This window comes from Dromiciops gliroides, assembly GCF_019393635.1.
Source record: "Dromiciops gliroides isolate mDroGli1 chromosome X unlocalized genomic scaffold, mDroGli1.pri SUPER_X_unloc_1, whole genome shotgun sequence".
Taxonomy (NCBI): Eukaryota; Metazoa; Chordata; class Mammalia; order Microbiotheria; family Microbiotheriidae; genus Dromiciops; species Dromiciops gliroides.
In genome coordinates, this window is record NW_025316797.1 from 52,814 (window position 1) to 79,215 (window position 26,402).

The following is a 26,402-nucleotide window of genomic DNA, read 5'->3' on the forward strand; positions in this document are numbered from 1 at the left end:
GATTTGGTACAGCTAACACACCTTCTTGTGCATATTTTTTTCTTTTTCTTTTTCTTTTTTTGGTGAGGCTACTGGGGTTGAGTGACTTGCCCAGGGTCACACACAGCTAGTAAGTGTCAAGTGTCTGAGGCCAGATTTGAACTCAAGTACTCCTGACTCCAGGATCGGTGCTCTACCTACTGCACCACCTAGCCGCCCCACTTTCTTTCATTATTTCCCTTGATATTCTTTACTTTTTGTTTTTCCAGATCAATTTTGTTATTATTTTTTCTAACTCTGTAAAATAATTTTTAGGTAGTCTGATTGGTATGGCACTGAATAAGTACATTAATTTAGGTAGAATTGTCATTTTTACTATATTAGCTCTGCCTTCCCATGAGCAATCGATATCTTTCCAATTATTTAGATTTGATTTGATTTGTGTGAAAAGTGTTGGGAAATTGTGTTCATAGAGTTCCTGGGTTTGTCTTGGCAAGTAGACTCCCAAGTATTTTATATTATCTACCACTACTTTAAATGGAATTTCTCTTTCTATCTCTTGCTGCTGGACTTTTTGGTCATCTATAGAAATGCTGATGATTTATGTGGATTTATTTTATATCCTGCTACTTTGCTAAAGTTGTTCATTGTTTCCAGTAATATTTGAATTGATTCTCTAGGATTCTCTAAGTATACCAACATATCATCTGCAAAGAGTGATAATTTTGTTTCCCCCTTGCCTATTCTAATTCCTTTTCTTCTCTGATTGCTAAAGCTAACATTTCTAGTACAATATTAAATAATAGAGGTGATAATAGACATACCTGTTTCACCCCTGATCTTATTGGGAAGGCCTCTAACTCCTTCTTCACTATTTCCCCCCCAAAATTTGTATAATATTGGAGTTAATTGTTCTTTAAATGTTTGGTAGAATTCACCTGTAAACCCATCTGGGCCTGGGGATTTTTTCTTAGGGAGTTCATTAATGCCTTGTTCAATTTCTTTTTCTAATATGGGCTTATTTAAGGATTTTATTTCCTCTTCAGTTAACCTGGGCAGTTTGTATTTTTGTAAATATTTATCCATTTCATTTAGATTGTCAAATTTATTGGGATACAGTTGAGCAAAATAATTCCTAAATATAGATTTAATTTCCATTTTATTGGTGGTAACATCACCTCTTTCATTTTTGATACTGGTAATTTGGTTTTCTTCTTTCTTTTTTAAAATCAAATTAACCAATATTTTATCTATTTTATTGGTTTTTTCATAAAACCAACTCTTAGTTTTATTGATTAATTCTATACTTTTCTTGCTTTCAATTTTATTAATTTCTCCCTTAATTTTCAGGATCTCTAGTTTAGTATCTATTTGGGGATTTCTAATTTGTTCTTTTTCTAGCTTTTTAAGTTGCATGTCCAATTCATTGATCTCTTATTTCTCTTTTTTTATCCATGTAAGCAGTTAGAGCTATAAAATTTCCCCTAAGCACTGCTTTGGCTGCATCCCATAGATTTTGGTATGTTGTCTTATTATTGTCATCCTCTTGGATAAAGTTATTGATTGTTTCTATGATTTGTTGTTTGACCCATTCATCCTCCCCCCCCCTTTTTTGTGAAGTAATTGGGGTTCAGTGACTTGCCTAGGGTCACACAGCTAGTAAGGCTGGATTTGAACTCAGGCCGTCCTGAATCCAGGGCCAGTGCTCTATCCACTGCACCATCTAGCTGCTCCCCATTCATTCTTTAGAATGAAATTATTTAGTTTCCAATTGATTTTCAGTCTACTTTTCCATGGTTCTTTCTTACATGTAATTTTTATTGCATCATGATCTGAGAAGGATACATTTACTATTTCTTCCTTTCTACATTTGACTATGATGTTTTTGTGCCCTAATACATGGTCAACTTTTGAAAATGTGCCAAGTACTGCTGGGAAGGTATATTCCTTTCTTTCCCCAGTTTTCTCCAGACATAGTATTCTAATCACCTCTTTCACTTCTTTTTAATTTATTTTGTGGCTAGATTTATCTAATTCTGAGAGGGGGAGAGTCAGATCCCCCACTAGTATAATATTACTGTCTAATTCCTCTTGTAACTCATTTAACTTCTCCTCTAAGAACTTGGATGCTATACCACTTGGCGCATACATATTTAATATTGATATTACTTCATTATCTATACTACCTTTTTTAGAAAGATGTAGTTTCCTTCCTTATTTCTTTGTTTGTTTGTTTGTTTGTTTTGGTTTGGTTTTTGCAGGGCAATGGGGGTTAAGTGACTTGCCCAGGGTCACACAGCTAGATAAGTGTCAAGTGTCTGAGGCCAGATTTGAACTCAGGTCCGCCTGAATCCAAGGCCAGTGCTTTATCCACTGGGCCACCCAGCTTCACCCCCCCCCCCACCTCTTTTAAAGAGATCTATTTTTGCCTGGGCTTTGTTTGAGATAAGGTTTGCCACCCCCGCTTTGTTTTACTTTAGCTGAAGCATAATATATTCTGTTCCGGTTTTTTACCTTTACTCTGTGTATATCTCTCTGCTTCAAATATGTTTCTTGTAAACAGCATATTGTAGGATTCTGGTTTCTCATCCACTCTGCAATTCACTTCCATTTTATAGCAGAGTTCATCCCATTCACATTCACCGTTATTATTACTAATTGTCTATTCCCCTCCATTCTATTTACCCCCTCCTTTCACACTATTCCGCCTATCACTATTGATTAGAGAGATGAAAATTAAAACAACTCTGAGGTACCACTTGATATCTATCAGATTGGCTAAAATGACAAAAAAGGAAAATAATAAATGTTGGAGAAATGTTGTGAAAAAATTGGAACACTAATGCATTGTTGGTGGAGCTGTGAACTGATCCAACCATTCTGGAGAGCAATTTGGAATTATGCCCAGAGGGCTATAAAGCTGTGCAGATCCTTTGACCCAGCAGTGCCACTTTTGGGTCTTTTCCCCAAGGGGATCATGGAAAAGGGAAAAGGACCCACATGTACAAAAATATTTATAGTTGCTCTTTTTTGTGGTGGCAAGGAATTGGAAGTTGAGGGGATGCCCATGAATTGGGGAATGGCTGGACAAATTGTGGTATATGAATGTAATGGGATACTATTGTGCTGTAAGAAACAATGAGCAGGAGTTCAGAGAAACCTGGTGGGACTTGCATGGGCTGATGATGAGTGAGATGAGCAGAACCAAGAAAACATTGTGCAGAGTGTCATCAACATTGTGTGTTGATCAACTGTGATAGACTGGATTCTTCTCCCCGACCCAATGGTACAAGAAAGTTCCAAGGGACTCATGATGGAAAAGGCTCTCCAAATCCGAAAAAAAAAAAAAAAGGAACTGTGGAATGTGGACATTGATTAGACAATACTATTTCTTTTGGTTTTGGTGCTGTTGTTTTTCTTTTTTGAGGGTTTTCCTCTTTGCTCTGATTCTCCTTGTACAACATGGGTAATGCAGAAATGTGTTTAATGTTATTATACATAGAGAGATATATAGATATCAGATTACCTGCTGTGTAGGGAAGGGGGGGGAAGGGAGGGAGAAAAATTTGAAAATAAAAATCTCATCTAAACAAATGTTGAAAACTTGAAGAAATAAATAAATTAAAAAAAAAAAAAGAATTCAGCCTACAAAGGCCTCTCATCTCATTCTTTGCCTGAGAGAGAGAAGGAGTTTGATAAACCAAACTAAGGGAGCTCATTCCATTCCACACAGAGGGTGTGACTTACAATGGGATTTAAACCAAGGGACATAATGTAATGTAACTTCCTCACAAAGATCACTGCATCAGACATTTTTGTGGAGTTTATCTAGGTCCACATTTATAAGTCATACCCCTAGGGTGTGTTAGGACATAAGTCCAAAATAGGATATGAACCTCTCACAAGGAGGAGATTAAGATAATGAGGAGATAACCTACTTTTTCTTACTATAAATATAACCATTTTCCTCTCCCTATTTGAGACACCTACCTCATTTGCGTGCTTCTCCCCGTGACCCCCAATCTTCTAAGAAAACTTGGGAAACTGGGTCACTGAGTCTTGTAATTCTTTGGGACACCTCATGATCAATTTGATCAATTAAATCTATCCCCCAACTTCATTTCCTGGTGCCTCTGTGTGAGCCTGAGAGTTTTACTCCCTGACTCATACTTTGTTTTTTTCCCCCTTGGAAACAGTGAGGGCAGACTTTTGTCTTTCGCTCCTGTACCCAGGCTGAGCCCCTCTGACAGGCAAGCTTTAGCAGAGCTAAAGGGGGGTGGGGGTGGGGCGTGTGCATACAGGGGAGGGGGGGACTTCTCAATGATCAATCCCTGCAGGGATTTTCCTTTAATTAAGTGATTGGTAGTCTGGGGAACACTCTGGATTGAGTCTTGGCCTTTAATTGGCATTCACTTGGGTGCAGGTGCAGGTGTTGGGGACCTCTGGGAGGACAGAAGTTAGAGGAGTCGGGGGTTTATTTTGATGAACTGGGACAAGTTCAACCTCACTGACCTTAAAAGAAAACACTGTGGGGCCACAGTAATCCACTCATTGGGCTCTTGGATTGCCCAGGTGGAGTACGTGTTTCTCTCCTCAGTCAGAAACCTCAGTCCAGTTGAGTGGGCCACCAAGGTCAGAAGGTCAGTGAGGCTACTTTTAGATTTATTTTTCTCAGTGCAGTCTAGCCCAACCCACCTTAAAGGGACAAGGAGAGAAAGCATTCTGCATAACTCTGACCCCTCAGGTGTATCCTTAAAAAACTGGGGGGAAAATTGGATGTAGGCCAAAAGAAATGAGTGATATTCTATTGTAACACCTAATGGCTGTTATTTTCAGGAGAGAGGACAATTAAGTTAAACAGGCCTCCTGATTCAGGAGAGAGGACAATTAAGTTAAACAGGCCTCCTGATTAGAGGACAGGAGAGAGGACAATTAAGTTAAACAGGCCTCCTGATTAGACCCTACTGACACTCTGGAGTGGGCCGGACTGGAAGGATAATACCTCACAGCTGTTGGTTTGCTTCTTGTTTCACACTGTTCATCTGCTTCTTGCCTCGTGCATTTATGTGTCTGTAAAACGTTGTAAACGTGTTGTATGGGAGAAGTTTTGGCTGAACCCCTATTGCCTTTGGAGTGGCGGCCAGGCTTGGGGGAGGCGGGGGAGGGGAAGGCAGTCGCTGATCTTTACATGTGCGTGTCTACTTGTGCATATGTGCATGTTTATATATGTATCTCTATTTCCCCTACCCCCTTCAAAATCTGGTATAGACCAAAACTAGCACAAACCACATCGCCCCCACACCATCTGAGATGACTTGGTTATTTTGGAGATGTCCATCTTGGAATGTCTAATTCAGCAAGAAAATCAAAAAAGTTCAGAAAAAACTTTATTTTCAAAAGCAATCACAACACTGTCACAAGTTTATAACACCACTAACAGCAAGTTTTATAATTTACTGCATGAAAGAAATGTGAACTATTTTCAAACCTTTAAAACAATGTTTAGAGGATAACTCGAAATTAGTCGTTAGTAGTTCCCTACCACTAAACTCAATGCTTAATTTCTTTGAGTTGAAAAAAAAAACCCCTCCTGTTTCTTTTAGTATCTGTTTCTGCCTCCTCTTTCAGATCGGCTTCCTGCACGGCCACCACCTCCTGGTGCTCCACGGCTGGAAGTGCTGTATGAATCACGAGGGGCAGGATATCCCCTATCCATTGAAGAAGGAAGCCCTCTCTCTTGTCTGCCAACACGATCACGACCACTTGAATAAATATCACTTCGGCTACTTGAGTAACTTTCACGGCTTCCACCATATCCATCTCGTGTGCTGCTATAATAATCCTCATAGCGACTACTTCCCCCATAAGAGGGAGGAGGCCCTCGAGCAGTTGGAGCACTGCGGGAGTTACCTGCAGGTACTTATTAAAGACAAACACGCAACATTTAAATCTTTAATCTTTAATAATTTCAATCTTTAATCTTTAAATCTTAAATATTTAAATTAGTTTTTGCAAGGAAATAGATTTCTTTTTCGATGCAAATTTATATAAATGACATCGAATTAATCTAATGGTCGAATATTAAAAACAAACAATTCCATAAACATCACCTTATACTTTTTCCAGTATTTTCACCACTGGCAAGAAAAACAATGAATGCCAATTCTTTCATGAAGACTAATAAGTAAGTTTAAAGTAATTCCTTAGAGAATAAAAATTTTAAATCCCTTAAGTTACCAGGAGACTAAAAAAGATATTCTTCTTAAAACTTGCTAATGAGGGGCTATGCACTTGTAGTTTATGATCCAAAAAACTATGTTCTTACCATAACTCTCATAAGAATCTCTGTAGGACCCTCCACTTGGGTGATCTGAATAGTCTCTATCACGACTTCCACCATACGCATCACGGTCACTAAATAAAGAAAACGTATTAAGCAAAAACTGTGAAAGCTTAAATCATAAATATCCCAATTTAAAATAAACCAATTTTGATGGTACTGTACCTATATCCTCTAGATGTATACTCATCACGTGAGCTAGAATGGCCATAGTCACGGTATGTATAGTTCCTTGGAGTTGGAGCATAATCTTTGGAATCCCGAGAACTTGTATAATCTCTGCTTGAATAACTAAAATTAAGGAGTACATTTTTCTAATTTAATTTAATATAAAATAAAATAAAAACACTCCCCAACTAAAATACTACATTACTTTGCTTACCTCTCTTTAGTACTGTAACTATCATCTCTTGGTGACATATACACATCTCTGTGTGATGACATTGGTTCTCTTCGTGAAGGACCTCCATAGCTATCTCTTCCATGAGATACTAGACCTTAAAAATGTTTAAAAATTTTAAACCAACTTCTGAAGTAATGTAATTAAATTATAACTACAAAGAAATGAAAAAAAACCAGGAGGCCAACTTAAGTGTGGGTAAGGACTTGAATCTCTTAATGTTCTTTAACTCTCTTCTGCCTACAGTATTAACCAGTTTATAAAGTATCTGAAAGTAAAATAATATGTTGATTAAGGATTGGTTAGGAAAGTTGTCAATTTTTAAATTCTTTGTTAAATCCTACAATTAGAAACGAGTACTGTTACTGAACCCTAAAATATTCCTTAATCTATTACCTTTTCAAGTCATTTGATTTTACTCTCTGAAGAAGGTAGGTGGCATGAGCACAATTCTTACAAAATATGTAAAGGAAAGTCTGAGTTAAATTTTGCCTCAACTACTAGTTGTGACCCTTGGTAAACTACTTATGTTTCCTCAGTTTTGTCTTCTATAGTATGTGGAAAGTAATACGACATATCTCTCAGGATTGTTGAGAGGATATGCTTCTGCAACATAAATGTCATCTATACATTACATAAATATCAGCTATAATTATTAATAAGATTCCATCTCCATCACCCAAAATTGTCAAAGGCATTTAGGCAACTTACAGTTTACCCACTTAACTTTTTTCTTGATCTATTTTAAGTTTTTACCTCACATAACTTTTGTTAAACATTTTTATTAAAAGTTTTGAGTTCCAAATTTTATGTTATTCATCTGCAATCATATAAATTTTCAAAAAAAATTTTGTTTAAATAACCTTAAGTAAAACTGATTTCCTTTGTAATCCTATAAAAATTTTTTATTCTTATTTTTATGGACTTAACATCCAGAGAAGGGATCCAAACCACACAACTTTGCCAAATCTACCTTGACCTTTCAAACCACTTTCTGCCATTATATCCCAACATAAACTTCTTCCTGCCATCAGTCTTGGTGTCTTTACTCTGGACCATTCTTTTCTCACCTACAAAAAGGCTAGCAATCTTTGACAATGGTACAGAGCATGAAAACTATCCCTTACTGTAATTATTATAAACCTATTATTTTTGTGGGGCAAAAAAAAATGTTCCTTCTTGTTCAGAAACTTAGTATTTGGTAAGGAAGCCTTCCTGAACATGAAACCCTGTAAGACGCATCATCCTGTTCCAAATGAAATTTCATTACTGACTACAATGATTTCTTTTTATAAATGAACCTTTCTAATGTACAGAGAACTTACCTCTTCCTCCCACTCCGCTACTGCTACGTACTGGTCCAGAAGGTGCAGACCTTTTAGGTGGAGGACCTCCGCTTCGTGGAGGTGGGCCCCTTTTAACTGGGACTGGTCCCCTGGAAGAACCCACGTTGAAATGAAGAGAATATCCACTGTCATCTATGGAAAAAAGAAAAAAAAGAAACCATTGATAAGACTACCATTAATTGAATCAATATGCATGATCAATAATAATGAATTTCAATTTACATACATTCTTTGCAATGGTATAGAATTTGATGTCAATTTGTTTCTACAGCTTATTCTCTCTTGATGTATTTTTCAACCACAGTAAATTTATTTTACCTGAATAATAGTCCACTTTTAGAAATATTAGTCTCCAGCTAAGCTAACACTCATAAAATCATTATACAGGGACAACAAAGTGGGGCAAAACTTCAAGTATAATCTATTCTTTTAGATCATGAAATTTTATTTCATTTTCAAGAAAACAAACAATACATTTGCAAAGGAAGAGTTTTTTTCTTCCTTCTTAGGTTAAGAACACAGAAAGGCTCATTTGACAAAAACAAATCATCAAGGTGTTGAACTTTGTCAGTTCAGGCACTGATTGCTACATTACCCAAGTGACCTCCACGAGGTGGCCCTCTTGCTCCACCACTTCCTTGTCTTCCACCTCTAAGACCTCTGCTTCTTGGAGGGGGTGGTGGCCCTCGCCTACCACGACTTTCAAAAGATGGTTTGGTGGCTTGTTCTACCTTAATTGTTTTTCCATCTAAGGACTAAAAGGAACAATTATCTTATCAAATGTTAAAATGAATTATAGTTCAAAGAACTCACTTGTTCAAATTTTTATTTAAATATGAGATGATTTTCTTGCTCAGTTTTCTTGGATAAAGACTTATTGCCCTCTCAAAAGACATCATTTAATTGACTTTTCACAAAACCCATGAGTAACCCAAAAACCAGGTGTTTAGTGTGCCTACAGTGACTTTAAGAATACCTTTGGCAGAAAAAAAAAATGGACAGCAATACTTGTTCTGTTTCCTAATTTGGGATGGGATCATGTCGTAGAAAAAATGTTAGACACCAAGCAAGTAAACCCACATTTTAGCCCCAACTATGCCACTTACTAGTTGCATACAACCTTAGGTAAGTCAAATTAACCTCTCTGGTCTTCAGTTTGTTTCATCATCCACTTCTCAGGGCTGTTGTAAGGCAAAAATGAACTTTGCAAACAGAAAAGTAATTATGAATCATGATGATCAAATATTTGAAATCAATCCATTTCATAAGTAATTTTAAATCATATAGATTTTATACATTTTGATAACTCTTAAGTATTGCTGTGAATAGAAAGTAGCTTGACTTGAATTTAATGTTTTATATGTAACTTACAAAAAACAAAGTTAAAAAACACAAATTCCCTTCATTTTGCTTAGCCTCAGTTATACACTAACATGGCAAACATATCAAATACCACCTAGTACATTATTCTTTTTTGGGAGAGTGCGGGGAGAACCCCATCCATCTCTTTGCTGATTTGCTACCATCAGTTTTAGCTGTTTCCATTTTTTCTTTTAAAGATGTTATCTATTTTGTTATTTTTATGACAATTTTTGTACTATTTATAGTAAAATGTTTATTTCTAGTTGCCAGTTGAGTTTCTCTTTCAAATGTTTACTGGTAAAAATGTGAACATTGTAGTATTTCCTCAAACTCAGTATTTTACAAGCCAAATTACTTTATTGAAAATATGAGGATAGCGGCAGTGTATAAAGCACTGGCCCTGGGTTTACACACCTGACAGTTACTAGCTGCGTGACCCGGGGCAAGTCACTTAAACCCTCATTGGCCCGCAGAAAAGAAAAAGAAAATATGAGGATAAGATTAATTCAAGCTGGCCAGCCAGCTAAATAGACATACCCATCACCTCTCAGCTTGCTTAATGTAAGCTTCATATAATCTGATTTGAAAAGTTATGGTTTGATTGTTCGAAGGTTCAGTCCTTTTTTTTTTTCTGAATTTTTCAGATTGTTTTATGTGACTGACTGTACTGTACTTTAAAAAAACTGTTAGAATGCTTCCTTTTAATTCCATCTTCCTTTTGTTCATAAACACACTTTCTAAAACTTATCAAATAAAATGTCACTTCATGTTTTTCAGCTGGATTTATTACTGGTCTCTAATTTTTCTTTATTGCAGCTTGACAGGTCTCCTTTGTGATCCTATGTATTTAATTGTATTTAAATGTAATTGTAGAATCTAAAAAACCAAAAACAAAGTTTTGAAACAAAATAGTTGGGTTAGATCACTTTGACATGGTTGAAATAGTGAAACACCAAATGATTTTGGAAACAAAATTATAATCTAATAGGAATTGAAAAAGAAATTAGTTTGAGTTAACACCTTTTTTCAAAGGTACTGAAGCACAGGTTTTAGGGGTTAGAGGTGATGGCATATTGTAGATGATCATGGTTAAAGAAATCTCTGGTAAGCTATTGCTTACACTACTATTTCTGTTTTTATAGAAATGGAAAGTGAAGTTTAATTAAAAATATCAAGAAAGGTTAACAGGGGAAAAGAATATATGTTTTTGTTAGGATGAAGTTCTGTAGATAGATATTTTAGTTGGACAAGATAATCCTGAAAAATTGTTTGCAGAAGATTATCCCAACAAAAAGGAAGATACTGTCAATTAGGATGGGTAGAATGCATGTTTAAAGTAAATGAAGTAATTCCTTAAAATTCTGTTTTGAAAACTTGTCATAAAAGGTTTGGTGTTTTTTTGTTTTGTTCTTTTAGTGAGGCAATTGGGATTAAGTGACTTGCCTAGGGTCACACAGCTAGTAAGTGTTAAGTGTCTGAGGCTGGATTTGAACTCAGGTCCTCCTGACTCCAGGGCCGGTGCTCTATCCACTGCGCCATCTAGCTGCCCCAGGTTTGGTGTTTTTTGAGAGCATGAACCTGTTGAGATGTATTTTGTCAGGGTTCCAAACGGAATAAATTAAATGGAAAAAAAATGGAAGAAGCCTGAGATGGAAATAAAAGTACAAATAAAACTACCTTTCCATTCATGTCTCTTGCAGCATCTTTGGCATCAGCTGGACTCTCAAAAGTAACGAAAGCAAAGCCTCTGGATTTGTTGGTTTCTCGATCTTTCATCAAAAGAACTGAGACAAAAATGAGATTTTTTGAAATGAAATTTAAAATGCTAAAGGGATTTAAATAAAGTTTTCAATGTTTTTCTGGATTAATTTCTCACAGATTTGGGCAGTAAGGTACATTAAGGGCATTTTATTTCTTACAAGATCTAAAATAATTGCCGTTTCTTAATAAAAGAGTATCGTTGATACTTACCTTCTACTATACGGCCATATTTCCCAAAAACTGATTCAAGGCCTTTTTCATTGGTTTCTGTACTGAGCCCTCCTATAAATAACTTCCCCGGACGATCCGCTTCCACCATTTTTGCAACAATCTGTAAAATAATGGTAAAATCTGGCGATTTCACAGCAAAATTCTTAACCTGAAATTTTTATGTAGTTATCTTAATCGAATTTTACGTCATACTTTCCCATTAAATGTACAAGGAAATATTCTGTGGTATCTGTCGAGGAGTAAATTTTCCTCAGACATTTTAAAATCTATATTTCTGAAAAAAAATTTTACCTCAGCGCTATTCGGTGGGCGGGGCGGGAAGGAGTGAGGCGAGAGGCGAAGTGAGTCGCAAGGCGCCTGAGGCGGAGGCCGGGTGGGGGTGGGGGCAAAGCAAAGCGAGGAGGGGGCAGGGAGAAGACGAAAAGCGCGGGAAGGAGGAGGGAGGCGCCTGGCGGAGGGAGGGAAGGAGGAGGCCTGAGGCGGCGAGGGAGGGGGCGTGGTGAATCGGGAGGCGGGAGGGGGGCCTCGAGGAGGCCGAGGGAGGGGGCGTGGCGATGCACGAGGCAGGGCCGAGGACGGGTCAGGCGCAAGGCGTGATGAGGGGGGAGGGGGAAGGGGGAGACGAAAAAAACGGGCAGGAGGAGTGAGGCGCCAGGCGGAGGGAGGGAAGGAGGAGGGGCGAGGCGAGAGGCGGGGCTTGAGGCGCTAGAGGGAGGGGGCGTTGCGAAGTGCGAGGCGGGAGAGGGAGGGGTAAGGCGCGAGGCGCCAGGCCTGATGAGGAGCGAGGGGGAGGGGCGAGACGAAAAAGGCGGGAAGGAGCAGCGAGGCGCCAGGCGGAGGGAGGGAAGGAGGAGGCGCGAGGCGGGAGGGGCGAGACGCGAGACGCGAGACGAGAGGCGGGGCTTGAGGCGGCAGAGGGAGGGGGCGTGGCGAAGCGCGGGGCAGGGCCGGGGAAGGGTACGGCGCAAGGCGAGGTGAGGAGGGAGGGGTAGGGGTGAGACGAAAAAGGCGGGAAAGAGCAGTGAGGAGCCAGGAGGAGGGAGGGAAAGATGAGGCGCTTGGCGGGAGCGGGAGGGGTGAGGCTCGAGGGGAGGTGCGATGCGGCGAGGGAGGGGGCGTGGCGAAGTGCAAGATGGGAGGGGGAGGGGCGCGAGGCGGGGTGGGGAAGGGTAAAGTGCGAGCTGGGGTGAGGAGGGAGAGCGAGGGGCGAGGTGAGGAGGGGGCGGTGAGGCGTAAGGCGGGAAAAGGGAGACAGAGGAATGAAGAGGGAGCCAGATCAGGGGTGGGGTAGGGGAGGAGACCGAATGAAGATCCAGAAGTGAAGAGATAGGAGGCGATGGGGAGAAAGGGACAGTAGGGGAATTGACTTTAAAGAATACTTGATATTTGTGGAAATTAAACTTTTTTCTATCTCATTGCCTTTGAAAAACATTCGACAATTCTATTTTTTTTTTACTTCAGAAAAGCCTTAGATCTGTACAAAGGTCGGTAGTAATCCCCTTAAGTTTTGTAAACACTGGATTTTTACAATGAATTATTTTTTAAATCAGCTCTTTTATAATAAAATTTTATTTTGCTTTGGACAAATTTTGATATTCTTTTAATTTTTAAAATACGTCACTTCGCCACCACTACTTCGAAGTAAAATTAGGCGCCAATTGATAACAAAATGGCGCCTGTCCTAATACGTGACAAGGTCGACGCAATTCAATTCGTCGTTTTTTATCTAAAAACGATGAATTAAAAACGAAAACACAAAACGAGAAACACACACAAAACACCCCTTGTTCTTTACCTCAGACTTCCCCATTATTTTTTGTTGTTGTTGTTGTTGTTCCTCCCCCCTGGAATCCCTCGCTGTTCAAACTAAAAAATGATTCTGAAGAAACAACTGTAGTAACCACCCTGGCATTTCAACCCTAACCGCCCCCTTTTCTTCTCCCCTCTGAATTATTTCTGAACCCAAATAGCAACAATGCGATGTTATCTCGTCTAAAATGGTGACCAAATATATTTTAGTAACATAGGCAAAACGGAGTTTTAAATCTGTACCTTTTTAAAAATCGGCCCAAATTTCCCCCCAAAACCCACAAAAAACAGAAAACCCAGTTATTTAAAAGGAATTAACATTTTTGAATACTGCAGTTCCGCAATTTTACTAAGTATTTAGTTGATATCTTTCCAAGGTCAAAGAATACCAAAAATTTCTCACAAAGGCCTTACCTTCTCTTTCTTCGAGTCACACACCGACTCCCTATAAAGTTGCCCAATCACAACTGCGCAACGATTACTGAAAGAAAGGTGGACGTCTAATTTTATACTGTCTGAGAACGAGGCTGAAAGTCCCGGATGTAAGACTTGCTTTGGGTTGAGCCTGGAAGAAGTGGGGGTGGGGCTGTTGCCTAGTACACATTCTCTTTCTCCTAAAATACTTCCTTGTTTTGGTCTTTCGAATTCTCACAGTTTTAAAAAAATTGACCCAACTATGAAAATAACAGTTTCCCCTTGTTAAATAAAATAAACCTTTTATAAAAAACATGAAAGGCTTGTAAAATAGCCAAAATTGTTAATAAAATAAATAATTCTTGATTTTAAACTTAATCACATTAACTTTAAATAGCCATCCAATAATATCTTCAGCTTCTCTTAAATTATTGAAACAAAATATTAAAGACATACTTTTATAATTATTCAAATCATGATTGTTTTTCGTGGCTTTAGGAAAATCACTTAATATTTGCCTCAGTTTTCCTCAGTTGTGAAATAATAGAGCACCTACAACCGAATGTTGTCATAAAGATAAAATGAAGTATTTGTAAAGCACACAAAGAAGTTATGCTAGCAATTATTGTTTGCTATTAGTTACTTAATGTGAATAGTGATACCACTTAAATTCTACTTCAAAAGCTGAATGTACCCAAAATTAAAACAATCACATTAACAACAAACTCCAATGTTTATTATCAAGATCATGCTAATCAAACTTATTTTTTAAAATCCCAAATATTAGCACTTCCTTTTTCATCTAACCTCTTCCACCAATCATCCTACTACTTTCCTCCTTTTGATGTGGGATGTAATTAGAGTTGCCCCAAAAGAGTTACAAGACTCAGTGACTCAGTTTCCCAAGTTTTATTGTAATACTGTGAGTGAACACAGGGAGAGAACCAGAAAAGTAGAAAGGTATCTCTCAAATAGGGAAAGCAAGGACAGTTATATTTATAGTATGGATAATTGATTATCAGTCTCCTTATGATAACCTCCACCTTAGGGAGGTACAGGGAAAGGCTTATCCTAATTTGGACTTCCTGGGGTCCTAAGCCAACGGCAGAGATGGGTACCGTTTTCCGTGGATGTATGTTTTGGGGGCTTACGGGTCATAAGGTGAATCTGGGGACAAATTTGGCCTTTTGATTCCCATCCTTAGTTTCAAAATATTTTCATTTATCAGTTTGAATTTTAATACTCTGTCAGTGTATCATTGTTACAGTTAAGGTCTCTATGACCTGCCTCTTTATGTTCTTGTTATGGGTGCTGATTAATGTGGGTAACAAGAGCTTAGGCCCTGACTTATATTAATGAAGACTCATCTTTTTTTTTTTTTTTTTGACTCAAGTCTTAAGTTATCCATTAACCGGAGTCTGAATCTCTCTTAGAGTTCAGGCCTTAGGTTTTTCTGTTAGCTCCTTTTTTGCCTCCTACATCACTTTCTCCTCATAGCTAACACATGAATGAATTTAAATTCAAATAAACAAACAAAAAAAGAAAGCCATTAAACCAAATTCAAGAGAGAATTTCTTAAAAACATGTAAGACATTCATTCAACTCACTTTTTTTCCTGTTGAATACGAAAATATATTTTTGTATCTGCTTGTCTCTTAAAAACAGATCAGAGAACTAATCTACTAATCAGATCAAAGAAATTATCATCTTTAATCTCTCCAACAAAATTAACAGACAAGTCAGAGAAATTATAATTTATCTCCTACCAAAACCAGATCAAAGAACATGATATTTCCAACAAACTAAATAGGATCAGAGACAGAGAGAAAAAGCATCAATTTAATATTTTGTCCCAAGAAATATATAACTAATGATCCTGTAGAGACACGCCTCATAAGAGGGAAGCTCAGAGACTCCTCATTTCTGAGGGTATATATGTTTGTTTTTTTTAATTTACAATCATTTTCCTAAAGGCAAAATTGGCTCACGCTGAAAATGGTCTCAATTACTGCAGTCAAATTCTCCTGCAAAGAGGTGATAGTACTTTCCTGAAGAGAATCTCCAAGTGATTGCTGCTACTTAAAAGTTGAAATGGACTTCCATAAGTGGGCATCTTGCAATGCTACATGAGAAGTTGTGGCTTCTGCCTCAATCAAGTCTGAACTTGGTGGAGATCCAGCCACCTGCCTTCTTTTCCCACTATGCCCACCAGTTTCAGAGATTCACAGGAAATTGGGGCTCAACCAAACACATGATCCCTGATTGCCAGAAGTGCAACAATATTGGGACTGCTAGAAAGGAGGATTTCTTTGGCCTCCCCATGGGTGCAGAAGTCCTGGAAAGCTTGACCCACTATTGGGCTTTGCAGGAAAGAAGACCTTGCTAAGAATTAGGTATCATCCTGCAAGGGGAAATGTTCTTTTTAAAAATTTGCTTCATTCATTCATCCATCCATCCATTTATTTATTTATTCATTCCTTCATTCACTTACTTATTTACTTACTTATCTATGTATCTGTCTATTTGTTTATTCATTTATTTATTTATTTAGAGTTTTTAGTTCTAAATTCTATCCCTCTCTCATTCCCTCCCTGCCTGCCCTCTCCCCTCCCCAAGGTTGCAAGCAATCAGTATAGCTTATACAGGTGCAATTATGTAAGTCATTTTATATAAGGAGACTAAAAAAAGAGAGAGAGAGAGAAATCGCAAAACAGCATGCTTCAGTCTGTGTTCAATCAATATCAGTTCTTTGCCTGGATGTGGATAGTATGCATCACCATTAGTCCTCTGGGATTGTCTTGGATCATTGCATTGGTGAGAGTAGTTGCCATTGAGAATAGCTCATAGAGCAATAATGCTGTCACTGTGCACAGTGTTCTTCTGGTTCTACTCACTTCCACTTCTTTTTTCTTTTTTTCCCTTTTCTGTTTAGAATTTTATTTTCCAAATTACATGTAAAAACAAATTTTGACATCATTTAAAAGAATTTGTTTATCAACTTCTCTTCCTCCTTCCCTCCCCACCAACCCCCAATTACTCAAGCAATTCAATATAACTTATACATGAGTACTCATGCAAAACATAACCACATAAGCCAGGTTATGAAAGAAAACAGTCAAAAACCTCAGATTAAGGAACTACCAAAAAGAAAAATTATGCTTCAATCTGTTTTCGGGTACTATCAGTTTTTCTGTGTAGATGGATTGCAATTTTCATAAATTCTTCACAGTTATATTGGATGATTACATCGCTGAAAATCACCACATCCTTCACAACAGAACATCTTACACTATTGCTATTACTTAGTATAAAGGACATTTCACACTGCTTCAGTTCATGTAGGTCTTTCCAGGCTTTTCTGATAGCATTCTGTTGATCATAACTTTTATATAGTACCTTAAACTTGACAAAGAATTTTCTTCACAATATCACAGCAAGGTAAGTAACATGTTTTGCCATTATAATCAATCATCATAACTATTTCCCTCCATCCTATTCCCTTCCCATGATATTTGTTCTATTTTCTATCTTCTTTTACCCCATTTCTCCTCAAAAGTGTTTTTCTTCTGACTGTCCCCTCCCCCACTCTGCCCTCCCTTCTTTCACCCTTCCCTCTGTAAGGACCAAATTTAGTATGGGAAGAGTTAAGTGAGCAGCTTGCCATTAGTATTGGGGTGAGAAAGGAAACAGCTTCTTTCAAAAAATCCAACAGGTTTATTAATGGGAACAAGTTCAAAACACAAATGTGGTTAATAGAGCTAGGGAATCTAAATCTCTGGGGTAAAAAGGCCCCAGGCACCCTGAACCTGCCTCCAGCCCAGCTAGCTCCAAAGAGCTAGCTTTGCTTCAAAAACAAAAACTTACCAACACCAAAAATCTGTGGCTTTAAGGAGAATTAGCTTTGAAGTCACTTCTGGTTTTGATACATAGTTAGATAGGTAGATAGATATAGATATAGATATAGATATAGATATAGATATAGATATAGATATAGATATAGATATAGATATAGATATAGATATAGATATAGATATAGATATAGATATAGATATAGATATAGATATAGATATAGATATAGATATAGATATAGATATAGATATAGATATAGATATAGATATAGATATAGATATAGACAGATCTCAATACTTGTAAATTTCCCTCTTTGCCCAGCCCTTTCAGAGGTCCACAGCAAAATAGACGCCTTATGTTGTTTATTCAGTATTAGGGTTAGTATGACTCTGAAGAAGTGCTATTTTTCATTCATTTAAAACAATTCTATGTAATAGGGGATAAGACATCTCTGGGTAAGGAAAGAGAAGGATATGAAACAGATGTCAGTGAAATTTTTCTTTAAAAACAAGAGTTTTTATTTGTTCTTTATTGAATGCTTCTTTCTCTTTCCTGACTCGGTATCTTCATTTTGGACTGTAATAAGTAAAGTTCACCAAAGGCAATTCACTGGATGACTTAAAAACATTCCTTACTTCCATTTTTGGACACATTAACATAAATGTAGACCTAGATAAACTCCACAAAAATGTCTGATGCAGCAATCTTTGTGAGGAATTTACATTACATTATGTCCCTTGGTTTAAATCCCATTGTAAGTCAAATCCTCTGTGTGGAATGGAATGAGCTCCCTTAGTTTGGTTTATCAAACTCCTTCTCTCTCTCAGGCAAAGAATGAGACGAGAGGCCTTAGTAAGCTGAATTATTATTTTTTAAAATTTATTTATTTACGTTTTCAACATTTGTTTAGATAAGACTTCTATTTTCAAATTTTTCTCCCTCCTTCCCCTCCCCCCACCTCCCATATGCAGCAGGTAATCTGATATAGGTTTTTATATATATATATATATATATATATATATATATATATAATGTATGTATGTATACATAATATAAAATAACGTTAAACATATTTCTGCATTAGTCATGTTGTAGAAGAAGAATCAGAGCAAGAAGGAAAAACCTCAAAAAAGAAAAACAACAGCACCAAAACCAAAAGAAATAGTATGGTCCAATCAGCATCCATATTCCACAGTTCCTTTTTTTTTTTTTTGGATTTGGAGAGCCTTTTCCATCATGAGTCCCTTGGAACTTTCTTGTACCATTGGATTGGTGAGAAGAATCCAGTCTATCACAGTTGATCAACACACAATGTTGATGACACTCTCTGCACAATGTTCTCCTGGTTCTGCTCATCTCACTCATCATCAGCCCATGCAAGTCCCTCCAGGTTTCTCTGAACTCCTCCTGCTCATTGTTTCTTATAGTACAATAGTATTCCATTACATTCATATGCCACAACTTGTCCAACCATTCCCCAGTTGATGGGCATCCCCTCAACTTCCAATTCCTTGCCACCACAAAAAAGAGCAACTATAAATATTTTTGTACATGTGGGTCCTTTTCCCTTTTCCATGATCCCCTTGGGGAAAAGACCCAAAAGTGGCACTGCTGGGTCAAAGGATCTGCACAGCTTTATAGCCCTCTGGGCATAATTCCAAATTGCTCTCCAGAATGGTTGGATCAGTTCACAGCTCCACCAACAATGCATTAGTGTTCCAATTTTTTCACAGCTTCTACAACATTTATTATTTTCCTTTTTTGTCATATTAGCCAATCTGATAGGTGACAGGTGGTGCCTCAGAGTTGTTTTAATTTACATCTCTTTAATTAATAATAATAATAATAATAAGAGGAGGGGGGCGGAGCCAAGATGGCGGAGAGGAAGCAGCAAGCTGCCTGAGCTCTCCTTCTGTTCCCTCAAAATGAACATTAAATCAAGCCTCTGGATGGATTCTGAAACTACAGAATCTGCAAAGAGACAGAGAGACACAGTCCTCCAACCAGAGATAATTTAGAAGACTTCAGGAAAAGGTCGGTCTGACTCGGGCAAAAGGGAGGCCCAGTGCAGGGCAGCAACCCAGCGCCGAGGGGGTCGGGGCAAGTCAGCAGGAGCTGCGGGCCACAGCCGGACAACTGAGGCTCCCGGAACCTGGTTCAAAAATCTGGTGGCCAAGAAGGACAGTGGAAAAACCTACCTGCACCGGCCGGGAGGGAGACGAACAGGTCAGGCGGCATCAGACACGGGGGTCTGGCGCCTGGCTGGCCGAGCGCAATCAGACAGGAAGTGCAGGGTGGGGGATCTCCACACACCATAAAGGCCTCAGAGTAAAAACCCGGTCACACAGCACCTATACCCCTGCACAAGAAGCCCAAAACAGGGACCCTGGTGCCCCCAGAGCAGACCTCAACTTAAAGAATAAATAAATAAGCTGCAATAATGAGTAAGAAGCAAAAAAGAGCCCTCTCCATTGAGAGCTTCTGTATCAATAGGGAAGAAGCCAACACAAACTCAGATGAGGACAATAGCCTCAAATTGTCTACATCTGAAGCCTCACAAAGGAAGGTGAATTGGTCGCAAGAACAAAAAGCCTTCCTGGAAGAGCTCAAAAAGGATTTAAAAAATCAATTGCAAGAGGTAGAAGAAAAAATGGGGAGAGAAATGAAAACAAAACAAGAAAACTATGAAAAAAGAATCAGCAGCTTGGAAAAGGAAGCTGAAGAAAACAAAGCCTTAAAAAATTCATTTGGCCAAATGGAAAAAAAGGTGCATAATGTCACTGAAGAAAACAATACCTTAAAAAATTCACTTAGCCAAATGGAAAAAAAGGTGCATAATCTCACTGAAGAAAACAATGCCTTAAAAATTAAAGTGGGACAGTTGGAAGATAAGGAATCCATGAGACACCAGAAATCAGTCAAGCAGAATAAAAAAAATGAAAAAATAGAAGAAAATGTGAAATAACTCCTTGGAAAGACAACTGATCTGGAAAACAGATCGAGGAGAGACAATTTGAGAATCATTGGACTGCCTGAAAGCCATGACCAGAAAAAGAATCTAGACACCATATTCCAGGAAATTATTAAGGAGAACTGCCCTGATATCATAGAATCAGAGGATAAAATCATCATTGAAAGAATCCACTGATCACCTCCTGAAAGAGACCCCAAAAAGAAAACTCCAAGGAATATTGTAGCCAAATTCCAGAATTATCAGGTGAAGGAGAAAATACTCCAAGCAGCCAGAAAGAAGCAATTTAAATATCATGGAGCCACAGTCAGGATTGCTCAGGACCTGGCAGCTTCAACATTAAAGGACCGCAAGGCTTGGAATATGATATTCTGGAAGGCAAAGGAGCTTGGATTGCAGCCAAGAATCTATTACCCAGCAAAAATGTGCATTTTCTTTCAGGGGAAAAGATGGACATTTAATGACATTGGGGACTTTCAATATTTCCTGGTGAGAAGACCAGAACTGAATAGAAAATTTGATCTCAACATACAAGACTCAAGAGAAGTTTAAAAAGGTAAACAGAGGGGAAAAAAAAAGTTACCCTATTAGGTTAAACTGTTTATATCCCTACACAGGAAGATAATACTCATAACTCTTAAGAACTGTAAATGTATTTGGGCAGAGAGAAGGACTTTATATAGAGGGTATAAATATAAATTGTCTTTGATGTGATGATACAAAAGAATTAAGGGGTTAAAAAGGGAGTCTATGGGGAGGAGAGGAAAGGGGAGGTGGAATGGGATGAATTATATCATATGAAGAGGTGGGAAAAAAAACCTATTACAATAGAGGGAAAGAAAGGAGGGGGGAACATTGTTTCAACCCTATCCTCATTAGATTTGACTCAAAGAGGGAATAACATATACGTTCATTGGGATAAAGAAACTTAACTCATTCTTTAGGGAAACAAAAGGGGAAGGGAAAGGGGGGACTGATAAAAGGGAGGACAAAAGCAAGGGAGAAAAGGGTAAAGAAAAGAGAGGGGGGTGATAAAAAGGGAGGGCAGATCGGGGGAGGCAGGGGTAAGAAGTAAAATGTCGGTGAGGAGGAATAGGGTGAAAGAAGGGGGAAAAGTACAAAGGGGGTAAATAGAATGGAGGGGAATAGACAGTCAGTAATAATAACTGTGAATGTGAATGGGATGAACTCTGCTATAAAACGGAAGCGAATTGCAGAGTGGATTAAAAACCAGAACCCTACAATATGCTGTTTACAAGAAACACATTTGAAGCAGAGAGATACACACAGAGTAAAGGTAAAAGGCTGGAGCAGAATATATTATGCCTCAGCTAAAGTAAAAAAGGCAGGGGTAGCAATCCTTATCTCAGACAAAGTGCAGGCAAAAATAGATCTCATTAAAAGAGATAAGGAAGGAAATTACATCTTACTTAAAGGTACTAGAGATAATGAAGTCATATCAATATTAAATATGTATGTGCCAAGTGGTATAGCATCCAAGTTCTTAGAGGAGAAGTTAAATGAGTTACAAGAGGAATTAGACAGTAATACTATACTAGTGGGGGATCTGAATCTCCCCCTCTCAGAATTAGATAAATCTAGCCAAAAAATAAATAAGAAAGAAGTGAAAGAGGTGAATAGATTACTAGAAAAGTTAGACATGATAGATGTCTGGAGAAAATTGAATGGGGATAGAAAGGAATATACCTTTTCCTCAGCAGTACATGGCACATTTTCAAAAATTACCATGTATTAGGGCACAAAAACATCATAGTCAAATGTAGAAAGGCAGAAATAGTAAATGCGTCCTTCTCAGATCATGATGCAATAAAAATTACATGTAAGAAAGAGCCAGGGAAAAGTAGAATGAAAATCAATTGGAAACTAAATAATTTCATTCTAAAGAATGAATGGGCCAAACAAGAAATCATAGAAACAATCAATAACTTTATCCAAGAGAATGACAATAATGAGACAACATACTAAAATCTATGGGATGCAGCCAAAGCAGTGCTTAGAGGAAAATTTATAGCTCTAAATGATTACATGAATAAGAAAGAGAAAGAGGAGATTAATGAATTGGGCATGCAACTTAAAAAGCTAGAAAAAGAACAAATTAGAAATCCCCAATTAGACACTAAATTAGAGATCCTGAAAATTAAAGGAGAAATTAATAAGATTGAAAGCAAAAAAACTATAGAATTAATCAATAAAACTAAGAGCTGGTTTTATGAAAAAACCAATAAAATAGATAAAATATTGGTTAATTTGATTAAAAAAAAGAAAGAAGAAAACCAAATTACCAGTATCAAAAATGAAAAGGGTGATGTTACCACCAATGAAGTGGAAATTAAAGCAATAATTAGGAAATATTTTGCCCAACTGTATGCCAATAAATTTGACAATCTAAATGAAATGGATGAATATTTACAAAAACACAAACTGCCCAGGTTAACTGAAGAGGAAATAAAATCCTTAAATAAACCCATATTAGAAAAAGAAATTGAACAAGCTATTAATGAACTCCCTAAGAAAAAATCCCCAGGGCCAGATGGGTTTACGGGTGAATTCTACCAAACATTTAAAGAACAATTAATTCCAATATTATACAAATTATTTGGAAAAATAGGTGAAGAAGGAGTTCATTTTATGACACAAATATGGTGGTGATACCAAAACCAGGCAAAGCAAAAACAGAGAAAGAAAATTATAGACCAATTTCCCTAATGAATATTGATGCTAAAATCTTAAATAAGATATTAGCAAGGAGATTACAGCAAGTGATCACCAGGATAATACACTATGACCAGGTGGGATTTATACCAGGAATGCAGGGCTGGTTCAACATTAGGAAAACTATTAACATAATCAACCACATCAATAAGAAAACCAACCAAAATCATATGATTATCTCAATAGATGCAGAGAAAGCTTTTGACAAAGTACAGCACCCATTCCTAATAAAAACACTAGAGAGTTTAGGAATAGGGGGAGCTTTCCTTAGAATAACAAACAGTATCTACCTAAAGCCATCAGCAAGTATTATATGCAATGGAGATAAATTAGAGGCCTTCCCAATAAGATCATGGGTGAAACAGGGATGTCCATTATCACCCCTATTATTTAATATTGTCCTAGAAATGTTAGCTTTAGCAATCAGAGAAGAGAAAGGAATTAAAGGAATTAGAATAGGCAAGGAGGAAACAAAACTATCACTCTTTGCAGATGATATGATGGTATACTTAAGGAATCCTCGAGAATCAAGTCAAAAATCACTTGAAACAATTAACAACTTTAGCAAAGTAGCAGGATATAAAATAAATCCACATAAATCATCAGCATTTCTATACATGACCAACAAAGTCCAGCAGCAAGAGATAGAAAGAGAAATTCCATTTAAAGTAACAGTAGATAATATAAAATACTTGGGAGTCTACTTGCCAAGACAAACCCAGGAACTCTATGAACACAACTACCAAACACTCTTCACACAAATCAAATCAGATCTAAATAATTGGAAAGATATCAATTGCTCATGGATAGGCAGAGCTAATATAGTAAAAATGACAATACTGCCTAAATTAATTTACTTATTCAGTGCCATACCAATCAGATTACCTAAAAATTATTTTATACAGCTAGAAAAAATAATAACAAAATTCATCTGGAAAAACAAAAAATCAAGAATATCCAGGGAAATAATGAAAAAAAAATTCACAGGAAGGTGGGTTAGTGGTACCAAACTTGGAGCTTTACTATAAAGCAGCAGTCATCAAAACTATCTGGTACTGGCTAAAAAATAGAGTGGTAGATCAATGGAATAGGCTAGGCTCAGGAAATGTAGTAGTAAATGACACTAGTAATGTAGTGTTTGATAAACCCAAAGATTCCAGCTTCTGGGATAGGAACTCAGTATTTGACAAAAACTGCTGGGAAAACTGGAAGATAGTATGGCAGAAATTAGGCATAGACCAACATCTTACACCTTATACTAAAATAAGGTCAAAATGGATACATGATTTAGACATAAGAGGTGATACCATAGGTAAATTAGGAGAGAAAGGAATAGTGTACCTATCAGATCTTTGGAAAGGAGAACAGTTTTTGACCAAACAAGAGATAGAGTATATTATAAAATGCAAAATGGATGATTTTGATTATATTAAATTAAAAAATTTTTGTACAAACAGAAGCAATGCATCCAAAATTAGAAGGGAGGCAGAAAACTGGGAAACAATTTTTGAGGCCAGTGCTTCTGATAAAGGCCTCATCTCTAAAATATATAGGGAATTAAATCAAATTTATAAGAATCCAAGTCATTCCCCAATTGAGAAATGGTCAAAGGATATGAACAGGCAGTTTTCTGATGAAGAAACCAAAGCTATCTATTCCCATATGAAAAAATGCTCTAAATCTCTAATGATTAGAGAGATGCAAATTAAAACAACTCTGAGGTACCACCTGACACCTATCAGATTGGCTAAAATGAGAAAAAAGGAAGATAATAAATGTTGGAGAGGCTGTGGGAAAATTGGAACACTAATTCATTGTTGGTGGAGCTGTGAACTGATCCAACCATTCTGGAGAGCAATTTGGAATTATGCCCAAAGGGTGATAAAGCTGTGCATACCCTTTGACCCAGCAATTCCACTTTTAGGTCTTTTTCCCAAAGAAATCATGGAAGGGGGAAAGGGACCCACATGTACAAAAATATTTATAGCTGCTCTTTCCGTGGTAGCAAGGATTGGAAGTTGAGGGGGTGCCCATCAATTGGGGAATGGCTGGACAAGTTGTGGTATATGAATACAATGGAATACTATTGTGCTGTAAGAAATGATGAGCAGGAAGAATTTGGGTGCTGTTTTTTTTTTTCTATTTTGAGGTTTTGCATCACTGCTCTGATTTTTTCTCTTGTAACAGGATTAATGCAGAAATAGGATTAATGTTATTATGTGTATATATATGTGTGTGTATATATCTATATCTATATCTATATGTATACATATATAGACATACATATATAGACATATCCTATATCAGATTACCTGCTGTCTAGGGGAGGGGGGAGGGAGGGGAGGGAGGGAGAAAAATCTGAAATTGTAAAGCTTGTATAAACACAAGTTGAGAACTATCTTTACATGTAACGGAAAAAAATAAAATACCTTATACATTAAAAAAAATAGTGATAAGAGGAATAGGGTGAAAGAAGGGGGTGTTAAGGCTAAAATTCTAGCTAAACTATCTAAAATATGTAATAAGTGGTTGCCCATAAATTATAAGCTTTAGCAAGAGTTAGACTTTTAAGCATTTATTAAGGAGAATAAGAATTTGGTAAAGAGAGAAGGAAAGGCCTGATTCATCTATCTATTAAAGGGAGAGAGCATTCCTAACTCTGCTCTCTGCCAGAGTCCACACAAAAGAGTGCCTGGCTCCCCCTTCTTCCTCCCACAAGGCAACATCACTTCCTGATGCCAAAGAAAAGACGCATGGTCTGGCCCTCAGAGACCTTCACCTTATGACAGAGCTTTTCTACAGTAAGTCTCGGTCAGATGGAGTCATTCCAATCATTACAGTCCCCACTTTATTTCTTTGAGAAATGGGGTGTTTCCTTGATGAAACAGTCAAAAATAACAGAATATAATAACCTATGCTAACAATATGTTAATAACAATATAGAAAAGGGAGAGAGGAAAGATTTGTCCAGAGGGGCATTTTTTTTTGTCCTCATGAACTGGCACTTTGACATTGGTCTTGCAAAGGGAGGGCCTCTGCAGAGAGTACATGTTACATACAGATTGTGTCTATTATAACAGAAAGAGAAAAGAAAACAACAACAACAACAACAACAACAACAACAACAAAACTGTTCATTTAAAGTCTCTGAAAGTCTTTTCTCAGATGTCCTCTAGGTGTAGTTGTGGAATGGAAGTCTTTTCAGGG

The 26,402-nt window shown here is 37.4% G+C and overlaps 1 protein-coding gene across 1 annotated transcript; it reads right to left on the reverse strand.

Annotated features, from left to right (window-relative positions):
• Window positions 1–5,405: 5,405 nt before the first annotated feature.
• Window positions 5,406–13,381, reverse strand: LOC122734265 (RNA-binding motif protein, X chromosome-like). Its single transcript, XM_043974971.1, has 9 exons — window positions 13,215–13,381; window positions 11,399–11,519; window positions 11,105–11,211; window positions 8,661–8,820; window positions 8,045–8,197; window positions 6,702–6,816; window positions 6,485–6,610; window positions 6,305–6,393; window positions 5,406–5,889 (listed from the first exon to the last, which is right to left on the reverse strand). Exons 1-9 carry the CDS (start codon window positions 13,227–13,229, stop codon window positions 5,579–5,581), a joined length of 1,197 nt encoding a protein of 398 aa, XP_043830906.1. The 5' UTR covers window positions 13,230–13,381; the 3' UTR covers window positions 5,406–5,578.
• Window positions 13,382–26,402: the final 13,021 nt, after the last annotated feature.

What these genes read in the sequence shown, in the direction of transcription:
- LOC122734265 (XM_043974971.1), bottom strand. An exon ending in AGTTACAGTACTAAAGAGAG is followed by an intron (nt 6,611 to 6,701) that starts GTAAGCAAAGTA and finishes CCTTAATTTTAG; the next exon opens with TTATTCAAGCAGAGATTATA. An exon ending in TATACATCTAGAGGATATAG is followed by an intron (nt 6,394 to 6,484) that starts GTACAGTACCAT and finishes TTCTTTATTTAG; the next exon opens with TGACCGTGATGCGTATGGTG.